The 10,779-nt window shown below is 33.7% G+C and overlaps 2 protein-coding genes and 1 long non-coding RNA gene across 4 annotated transcripts; all 3 read right to left on the bottom strand.

Moving 5' to 3' along the window:
* Positions 1 to 1,194: 1,194 nt before the first annotated feature.
* LOC110231095 lies at positions 1,195 to 5,054 on the bottom strand. 2 transcript variants are annotated; one of them, XR_002334192.1, is made up of 4 exons: positions 4,511 to 5,054; positions 3,702 to 3,780; positions 3,563 to 3,625; positions 1,195 to 1,537 (listed from the first exon to the last, which is right to left on the bottom strand). It is a non-coding gene; the product is annotated as an uncharacterized LOC110231095 (long non-coding RNA). The 2 variants fall into 2 exon arrangements; XR_002334191.1 differs by lacking the exon at positions 1,195 to 1,537 and having other exon boundaries at positions 3,417 to 3,625; positions 4,511 to 5,047.
* A 725-nt stretch (positions 5,055 to 5,779) lies between these two features.
* On the bottom strand, positions 5,780 to 7,092 carry LOC9323748 (NAC transcription factor 32). The gene is made up of 3 exons (XM_002887638.2): positions 6,798 to 7,092; positions 6,439 to 6,713; positions 5,780 to 6,361 (listed from the first exon to the last, which is right to left on the bottom strand). Exons 1-3 carry the CDS (start codon positions 6,964 to 6,966, stop codon positions 6,053 to 6,055), a joined length of 753 nt encoding a protein of 250 aa, XP_002887684.1. The 5' UTR covers positions 6,967 to 7,092; the 3' UTR covers positions 5,780 to 6,052.
* Positions 7,093 to 8,492: 1,400 nt separating this feature from the next.
* LOC9323747 (proteasome subunit beta type-3-B) lies at positions 8,493 to 10,747 on the bottom strand. Its single transcript, XM_002887637.2, has 7 exons — positions 10,614 to 10,747; positions 10,322 to 10,503; positions 10,118 to 10,225; positions 9,923 to 10,012; positions 9,512 to 9,596; positions 9,047 to 9,141; positions 8,493 to 8,901 (listed from the first exon to the last, which is right to left on the bottom strand). Exons 1-7 carry the CDS (start codon positions 10,617 to 10,619, stop codon positions 8,853 to 8,855), a joined length of 615 nt encoding a protein of 204 aa, XP_002887683.1. The 5' UTR covers positions 10,620 to 10,747; the 3' UTR covers positions 8,493 to 8,852.
* Positions 10,748 to 10,779: the final 32 nt, after the last annotated feature.

Raw genomic sequence — 10,779 nt, 5'->3', positions numbered from 1 at the left:
TAATCCAATTTCTCTCATCAAAAGCTTGTATTATAAACTACATTTGAGTGCCATAATATGTTCATATTCCTACCAAAATAAATAAATATATATATATATATATATATATATATCAAATTCATATTTTTTCCACATATGAATTTTTTTATTTTTTGACGTCAGTTGAAAAAGTATTTATATGATTGAAAATTTTGGTTTGTTGAATTTTCCACGGCATCCATAATAATGGAGTGAGTTAGATTTTTGGGTAGAATTCTGAATTACCGTTGCATATAAAGTCGTCTAATCTAAACGATAGGATTATGGTTAGTTTTTATAAACACATAAATTTTAGACTTTTTCAATGTCAACTTTGTCTTGGTCTCTAGTTTGTTGAGTTTATCTTATTCAATTTTTGAGATTCATTTTTTCTGTATTATCAGTTTGATGAACAATACTACCCTGGACTCTGTTCGTTCGGTTCTGTTAGAAGATGTTGTTGGAACTTCGCGTCCTAGATACGTTCGTTAGTAGTTCGTATTTCTTATTTTTTTGATAAAATGTCTCTCCCCTTCCTACCAAGAAAAAAATAAGTTTGAATTGTACTCAAAGTATTGGAGGTTGGAAATGCCAAAACCGGAAAAAAAATTAAACTAAACCTTAAATACGTCTAAAATTGTTCTATTAAAGGTATATAAAAAAAACGTTTTTAAGTATTTTTGTATTTTTATAAGCAGGATGGACAATGATGTGTCCATGTATCTTCATCTTGTGTCTTGACCAAGTCTTTTTTTTCAACTATATGATCGGTCTATTAACTCTGAACCATTTAACCATAATATATGTTGTGACAATTAACCTAATTCCAAATGGGGCAGCGAGCCGTGGACTAATTAGTCTACGTTATAAACATGCACTGAATATGTATATAGCCAGCTAGCTATTTCATTTTATAGATTTTCATTAATTATAAACAAATATTATTCATCTTGATCCATCGGCTCAATTTTGTTAAACTATGATATGTTTGAAGATTGAATGATTCTTATATAAGTATTCATATATACATACATCGGTTAATTAGAGAGAAATCACTAATTTGGTTGTGACTAAAGCGAGTTTAAACACAACATTATGCATGTGGATAACAGATTTACACTGTTTAGAATATTGTTTCTATGATTAGAAAATTTCCTGATTTAGTAGAAACAATAATAAATAAATAAGAAGCTGCCTATGATTTTTAAACTGTTTTAGTGCTATTGGAAACATGAATAATAAATTAGTATAAAGTGTAAAGAAAGATTGGTTGTAAATTGAAAGGGAAGGTTGAAAGAGCAACAACAAACAGACCTAACATGGACTTGAAACCCCACACTTCCTAGTGAGACTGACTGTCTTCATTTTTTCCAGTTCGCAACAAATATGTCTGGTCCCCTTACTTTACTATTCTTTTATACTATGACATTCAAGCTTTTAATTTTGATTTCATTTCACTTTTAAAAGATTAAGATATAGATTAGAGACCCCATATACTCTCACACGTTTCTTGATTAACCTGTAACAAATAGCATCTTAAGAAAACATGAGAATTGCGCAGTTAATTTAAACAAGACGACCATATAGAAAATAGCATAAATAGCATGTTATAGGAAATAATCATCGCATAACAATTAGATGAAGGATAAATTCATTTGAAATAGTATTTATGTCATCTACTCAAAACTATTTCTATTTAGTGACCTGTGATATGAAACTTGTAAGGACATCAATAAAAGAAACATCATTCAATTTCATGAGCTATAAAATCATGAAGAGTTAAAACTTTTGTGATTTCATAATGCATCAATTTTATTTTATTTCTCTTGTAGAAGATATAGTTAGATCAGTTTTATAAGGAACTTTACGAAATTTCAGTCGTCGTTTTCGTTAGATATTAGCGATGTATTTGACTTGACCTCCGATTTAACCAAAACAATTCAAACCGGTTTAACTAATCGTGCCTCGGTTTTTATTAGGAAAGATAAACTCGTGTCAAAATCAAATCTACTTAACATTTTTGAAGTACAAATTTGCTCATTTCCAATCGGGTCGGGTTTTTAACAAGATTTTGACCCGGATTTTTTTTTGACCCGACTCAAATACACATTAAAACTCTCGGATCCGATTAAATGATACTTGCCAAAAAATGCAAGGAATTCGGCCAAATATTAGCTATCAATACTTCCCTAAACAACCAAATCCTAACAATGTCTAAAAGATCTGCATTAATCAATACACTTCTACTTATGAGACTTTCCAAAAACACTAGCAAAGATTTCGGGAGTATATAAGTGTATCCTACGAAAATAATCAATTAATTTTAGAAAGATATCAAACGTAAATGTATTTATAACTAATAAATCTTTTCTGGTACAAATGGTTTCCTATTAAAGTGTTAATGAGTTTATTTCAAATAATATTTGTTTCCTAAATAAAATAAACTATATAAATTAGATATTCAATCCAACTAAAAGATTTGGAAATGTCTCATAACTAATTGATTTTATCCTTATTTGATTAAGTATCAATGTAGCATATTCTTTGTTTGTGACTATTTAAAGATTTCTAAAGATATCAAATATTTGCTCTATTAACTACACCAAAACCCTACACCTTCTCAAAACACTATAAATACAACCTTATTCGTAACATCTAATCTCACCAAGCACGATACAAGGTTATTACTTGCTCCTTTATATTAACATTACTAATTCTGTTTTCTTTGTTTCATGTTTCATCTCTAATAGCTTTTGTTTTTCCTTTTTAGTTTAGAGTGTTAAGATCCATACGTTAGGTGAATCATCAACCGCTTGGTGAATGGAGATTCATTGCGACCTTTGATCTTACTCATACAAGTGCACAATTCTGACCAACCAATCATCTCTACAAGATGGTTTTCTAAATGGAACTGTCGTAACAATGACCCTAAATCAGATTCCACCTGTTTATCCTTAGCTAAGATTCAAAAATTTTTGAGTGGTGATCTTAATCCTCACATGTTGATTGGTAAGTATTTTTAAGTTTAATTATGGTTATTGTCGACATTAGTGTTAAAATAGATTACTAGCTGAACTACATATACACTAAATAATTTTGTTTTTATTTTTTTTAGATGTGTTTGACCAAATCAACAAGCTAATAACACATTTGGTAATTTTTTGTTGTTGTCGTTTTGTTAGGTTCCTAAAATCAATGATGGTGAGGATAAAGAAGATGTGAACATTACGGAGAAGAAAGTCGACTCAAAGAAGCTGTTTGGTGTTAAGGTCAAGATTGAGGAGTGAATTGGTGTTATGTTTTGGAGTTGAAGTTTCATATTTTTATTGGTTTGTTTAATTTTCTTTTATATCTCAGACCTATCAAAGTTTTCCAGTTACCGGTTATTTGGTTTACAATGTTAGAAATAAGTTTGGTTTTTGTAGCAATCTAATTGGTTATTCAATACACTATTTTCCCCACATTTGGAGCCTTCTTTTGCTAATGCAAACGATTTAATGTCGATTTTATGAAAAGAGTAGTTAATCTTAATATATTTACTAACCTGTTAAATCTTGGTATCATACTCTAGCATACTAAAATCTTTCAGAGTATTAGCAAAGTCATCCTGTGTAATGAAGAAAACAAAATAACTTAGTATTAGTAGATAAAACAAAATCAACATAGCAAGATATACAACTAACCTTAGGATGATTTTTGAAGATATTATAGCAGACTTCCATCTTTGAAATTCATTGAGAAAAAAATCGTGTTTAGCATCCTCTGCAAAGAGAACCATATGATTAATGTAGATCAATGTAAACAAAATGATATAAGGTCCTAAAACCATTATTGCAATCAATCAAATATACAAAAATCGTTTGACAAGAATGTAATTAATCTTTGATTGTGTATCACTCTTATTTTGTAAGAGTAGATGGTAGTTTCATTTAGAAATATATATTTTCTAATTAAGAATCCGTGGAAATCAGAAATAAGAATATATTAACTATAAAATCTATATAAAAAGGACAAAACCGTTAAGTTCTTATATCTAATCTAAAACACAATAATTTGTTAACCTTGGACGATTGTTTATATTGTGTTTTACAAAATTTCTTACAAAATCAAGAGGTTATATCTTATAAACTTTTGGAGAAAGATATATTGTCTCGAATCTTAAAAACTGGATTTCTACATGAATTATGTGCAGTTGTGTGCAGATGAATTTCTGAAATCGGATAATAAACACACTACTTGAATTTATATAAATCTATATCATAAGTATCCACCATTTCTAGACTGTGGACATCAATCTACGATGATTATGGAGTATTAGAAAAGACGATAAAGCAAAATGTTAAGATTGGAAACTAGAACATTGGCAAATAGAGAAATCTTTTTTCAATATCAACCTCTTATTCAATATCAACCTCCTATTTACAAGCAATTTTTGAGTTTGATGTTCAAAAAATCGATGATTACTACATGAAGAACAATTAAATTCTCTTACCTCTGTGACTCCACATATTTGGATTCCGATTCGAAACGTTGTACTCGGGTCTCTTTAATTTGTTGGCCAATTGGATCTGTCGTTCACGCCGAGCATAGTTTTGAATCGTTCTTCCTTAATTTCTCAATCACCTTTACGACTAAACAGATTTTGATAATTGGAGACGAACTGTTGTTGTCGGCTCTCTCTCTTTGGCAATTGGATCTGACATTTATTTCGAGTTACTCGCAAATTAGAATCTCTTTAAGTTAATTTCTCAGCTCTCGGGTTTAATTGCAGATGATAATCTAAGATATAGGAAGACAATTGAAAGAGATCGAGATTGATGATAGAGTTGTGTTTTTTGTTTTTTTCAGGTCAAGAAGAGAAAAGAGAGTTTTCTTCTATTCTTTTACGATTTAGGTTTCTGCTTTTTTTTAACAAATTAATAATCTAAAATATAAAACACTATCTTCCGAGTATATTAACATTAATGCCAACCCTGACTTTCTTTATACATTATTTTCACTATTATACAATAGCTAAAATAGTAAGATTTTGTGTTTGTAAATTAAAATAACATTATAATGAAATTGTAAATCTCCTTATTTTGATCACATGATACCAAAAAATATGTAATTATGTGTCTATAACTTAGGCAAATAAGATAATGATACATCTATAACTTAATTATGTGTCCAAAATAGTTGCAGCAATGACCAAACAATACACCTATATGAATTTTTTTTTTTTTGAATTGAAATTTCAAAATTTAATTAATAGTGAATTATTATATAGAAAGAAACACATAACACCACAGGTTAAATCCTAACCAAAATTCTTAAGTAAACCATATAGAAGACAACAAAATATTAGATTTATTAATATGGTAAATTTACGACTCACTATAAGTCATACACAACCGATCTAAAGAATTATATATCACACAAATAACAACCAAAATTATACATAACTAATAAATAATAAAAATATTTTAACCTGCGGTATACCGCGGGTTATATCCTAGTAAATATACAAAAGACAAAAACAAATTAATTAGAATTAAAGCGAACAATGAGATTTGTTTGAATGCAAGTTGCAACGATAAGACTGTTATCTGTCAGACCCTACCATTACCGACACTTTTCCGATACCATGCAGTCAGTGAAATCGGATCTCGAGCTTCCCTCCAATAATCCCAACACTAGTACTATCTTCCGATTTCTCCCTTTTTTTTTTAGTTTGCATTTTAGTTAATAATATCTTTTATATAAAAAAGCTAGATTGTAGTTTAGAGTCGAAAAGATCATTCAAAGAATATATAACAGATTTAAAATGAATTTCTAAATTTTCTTATTTCAGAACAGTTGATGATATTGCTTTGTGGATACACACACACAGTAGCCCGTCTTGATAAAGGAGAAGAAAGCCAAGGCCCAATTGTTGCTGAAAAGCCCAACCTGGCCACTTCCCTTCTGGATCAGCTAGGCAGGTTTCAAACCGGCACGTGCGATGACAGACAGGACAGTGATAGTTTCCACTAACTCGCATCGCACGTGACACTCAGAAAGTTCTCTGCCTAACCACAAGTGGATCCAACGTCGACCACATCTGGTTCCCGCTCAATAGCCGTGAGACAATCTCATTATCGGCGATGGCATCTACGTAATTAAACGGAAAATCCAGGGCATTACTCAACCGACCGTTGCTACACGTGAATTCCTGTGACACCACTTGCTCCGAGCCGGCGATCAATCTCTCCACAGATTCCGGTGGACACGTGTCATTCACAGCCCTTAACTCGTTCTCGCTCCGTTGCTTCTCGATGACACCTTTCTTGTTATATATACGACACAGTACCCAATCGTCCAACTGTTCAAGAATATCAAAAACACGTCCGGTTCAATATCATATTAAAATTTCGGTTTGGAAACGAATAAATCACTCACCCTTAGACTGTTTTTCTTGCGAACCGACCGGTCCACGTCAGCGAGCCGGTATTCGTGCATAATCCAATTGGTTTTCTCTCCATTTGGAGGTTTTCCAGAGTAAAACACTAGAGCCTTCTTAATACCAACCGGTTTGGGACGACCTATCGGTTTATCAGCACCTGTGGCTTTCCAATACCCAGTACCAGCTGCCCGGTTCGGTCTTGAACCGTTTGGGTATTTTCTATCTCTTGGTGAGAAAAAATACCATTCCTTTTCACCGTACAAAGCCATGTCTGTAAATTGAAATTCGGTTTGTTCATACTTAAACCGGTTATTGCATTGTGTGAGTTAAAAGGGCAAAAAGAAAACTAACGTACCCGGAAGGTCCCAAGGATCATATCTGTACAAATCGAGTTCGGTGATGATAGGAGCAGGGATCGGCTGTGACGCGCATTTACGACAGAGATACATGAGGACGAGCTCTTCATCCGTCGGATGAAATCTAAATCCAGGTGGAAATTGCAAATCAGCCCCAGATTTCATCATAATTAACCTATTTTCCCCTTTATTGTTGTTATTACTTGTTTATAGCAAGAAACAACTAGAAAGATGTTTGAAACTTCTCAAGCAAAGAAGAGAGATGCCTTATATAAGAAGAAGAGCTTGGACACGTGGCAGATAGACAGGGGCTTTGTGTTGGTGGAAAGGAATCTCGAACAAAAATGGTTAAATTTGTTTAGTGGAGGATTCATTGTACTAGATGGACAGGGACACGTGGCAGGCTGTAATGTATTTAAGTTTTGTCATTGCTTACGTCAGACTATTTGGAATGTAGCGGTCCGAGAGCATGTCGATTTTGGGAAAGAGCGATAAGAATCGACACGTTCGATCTCACGCGTGTACTTTCCTAAAGGAGACCAAACGTTGACCGTATCTCAAAATTATTTCTCTCTCATTGATTTCTTCATGAGATCTCAAGGCTTTGTTACTTTCGTCTTTCGATATTGAATTATTATTTTAAACGAACGTCAATTAATTATTGTACATTATTTCCGCCGTAATTAAAAAAGTAATGATTCTTCTTCGGACATATGCTTCTCCATTAAAGATCGATACTAAATCCTTGCTTCCACAATTGTTTGTGTATAAATTGTGTGTGTGTGTAAATTACATTCCACTTTAGAAATTTAAGGTCTAGGACATTTAAATTTACAAAAACTACTACGTAAAACGTCGCATCCAAACTCAAATTCGAGAGTCGAGACAGATTTAAGTTTCTTTCTTTATAACCAGGAAGAGGTCTATTTATTTAGCATACACTAAAGGCGAAAAAGGAATCGTGGCTGTTAATTTTTCTTTTTTAAAAAGCAGCTCCTGGTTATTAACTTATGCTAACGCCACTTAACTCTTGTCATTTTCTCTAATGGATTGGAGTCCACAAAGATAACGTCATCTCGAGCCGCCTGTGCCACCTAATAGATTCACGCTTGGATCTTTGCCACGTGGAGCCGGAATGTTAGTTTTGCCGCTTTTTATTGTTGGTGGGTTACGTTGAATTTGATAAAAAGCTCAAAAAGTGACCCAAGAATTAGACACGTGACAGGATGTGGATGGTTTCATAGAATTATAATCAAAATGATTATATGCATGAATTTACGAGCATCGATAATGATTGCCCAAGTAGAACCTTAAATATATGAATACCCATATACCCACCGAGATAAGTTAGGTCGGCAGGATTTGGTTTATATTCGTGTAACGACCTGAACTATTGGACATGCCACGTTTTATAAGAAATCATCAAATTAAAACGCATATGCGTGTGGATTTTGCCGCTCTGGCTCAATCTAACGCCACAAACAAAACAGGACATATGCAAATCATTCACAATGTCACATAATATAAAAGCAGCGTCAGGGATTCAGGATCATCATTATGGTTAGAGTCGTTTCTATTTGTAGATACTAGTGATCACCAACCAAACAACGTTGATTTCATAGTTATTTTATGGTTTCCATACCCAAATCACGTTTATTGATAGTTGCTAGTTTACCAATAGATTTCGGCTCGTGTTAATCCAAAACAATTAGCCACTAAATATTGAAGTGTTGTTTTCTTGTTCTTTTTAATCACCCAATGTGCTGCTAATCAGCACCAACCTTGAAAACTAAACCAGAAATATGGAACACTTGTATGAATATAAACCAGAAACAACAAGGTTCATAGAATGGTCGACTACTGGAACAAGACAACAACTGCTATTTCTTCATTTTCTTTGAACTCTATCAATTGCAAATAATTCCAAGCGAAGGAACCACAATATCCAGTTTCAGAGAAGGAACAGACTATGGGAGTGGGACGAGAGGGTTCTTCTACTTAACCGGGTTAAGGAGTAAACCGAACTTGGACAAAAGCAGATATGTGATATCAGATCAATCCATCCTTCCCTTCAGGATTCTCTCTTTGACCTCATTTGGTGTTCTGGATAACATCACCATGAAAAAAAGTTACTATGTTATATAATACATATCCTTGGTAGACAAGTTTACAAGAGGCATGTTCTATGAGAGGCAAGATATGACAAGAAAAAAAAAGAGAAGAAGAAGATGAGGAGAACAAAACTTACACAACGTAGACATGACCTCCCCACCCACTAAGACAATCGCGGTCAACTGAAGAGAGAAGTGCTTGTGAAATTGTCTCGAACAGTTCCTCAGCTTCCTGAAAATCAAATTTTTTGAGTAGAGTTATATAATATGCTTTTCATTTTATCTCGAGTTTATTTACGATGCACTTCTTATAATGATGACCTTGAAATCCAAACTTTATTTACGCAATACTATGGCAGGGGAGTAATAACAATACTGAAACACCTTAACCCTAAGCCAAATCAAAATATTCGAGAGAAAATTATTGGAGTTACGTCATCTATCATTGGCACTAATGCACACAATTATTCCCACCAAATCAAGATTCTATATTAGAGTACTTACATATGAACGATTCTACCAAGTTTTCAGGGGATCTTAGCAACAAGCATTCGAGTTTCCAGTTAATACGTAAGAAAAACAAGTTTTTAAAAGGCACATACCATATCTGGTTTGTACATGGCTTCACAGGCACCATATAGTGATTCTGAAGCAGTTCCAGAGACAACAAAATCTTTAGCTAACTCCCTGCATTTAGAGAGAACATGTGTCAAGGCATGCTCACCACTGCAACTATCATGTTCAGTAAAATCTCAACTATATTAGAACTCTAATTTGAAACAGCTCAGCACATGCAAAATAAGTTCACTCATATGAAATACATACACTGCATTGAATGACAAAAAACAAAAACAATATTCAAACTAAAGCCAAAATGCCGATCCCTCTAACTCACCTACCAAATTGCAGGAATACACACACTGGCTAACCAAATTAAATGGCATTCCATATGAAAAATGAGAAATAACGTCTTAAGTAATAGGAGAAGCAGCAAAGAAAGAAAGCGAGCATACTTGGCTCCAATCGAATCCATAGTGCAAATGAAGGGTTTGTTATCATCTCCCAATCCAGCAATCACAGGTTGGCACAAGAATGGGCCAAATCTGAAATGAAGAATTTGGTACTTAGTAGTGGCATGTCAACATAAATCATAAGAAATCAGTAACTAGAAACTAACTACAAATGAGAGAAGAAGACAATTCACCAACCTTTTTTCATAAAGAATGGCAGATACAAGACTAGCGAAAGTTTCTGGCTTCATGTCTCTTTCTTCCCGAAGCTGATATAACTTATGACGAAATACGAGTCGCTGGTACCTTCAGTCCCAAAGCCAAACAAATAAAAGAAGCCATAAATTTTGTAATTCACCTAAAATTCTGGGAGGAAACATATGAAAAATGGAATAGTCTTACAAAGTCTGGACATCGGTGGCGAGACCGGAAAGTCCGATGAAGAGATGATCGTGGATCTTAGAGATTCTCTGAAAATCGGTAGCGATGGTTTGTAATTGTACACCAAGCCTCCGATCACTGGCTATAGCGAAGCAGTTCTTCCCTACCATAGCTACGACGGCACTTCCATTGTACTCGAAGATCTGAATCACCACAATGTCCATCCATTCATCGTTCAAATCATACTATCAATCATTGCGCTGAACAAACAAAACCTCGAAATTGAAAGAAGAATTCGGGAAGGAACACTTACCGACATCGGAAAATTAGGGTTTTACAGAGTGAAACTTTGGGAGTTTTCCTATCGGAGAAGAAATCTGAGCAAGAGAAGAGAACTTTTTAAAGTCGAGGGTGGTGGCTTGGACGAAACTCTAGACAATTTTTTTTCTTTTCTTATTAATGGGCCTCGATATTATTGG

The sequence above is a fragment of the Arabidopsis lyrata genome, assembly GCF_000004255.2.
Source record: "Arabidopsis lyrata subsp. lyrata unplaced genomic scaffold ARALYscaffold_2, whole genome shotgun sequence".
In the NCBI taxonomy this organism is placed as follows: domain Eukaryota; kingdom Viridiplantae; phylum Streptophyta; class Magnoliopsida; order Brassicales; family Brassicaceae; genus Arabidopsis; species Arabidopsis lyrata.
The sequence above is the reverse complement of the archived record's forward strand: the minus strand, read 5'-3'. Positions and strand labels throughout refer to the sequence as shown.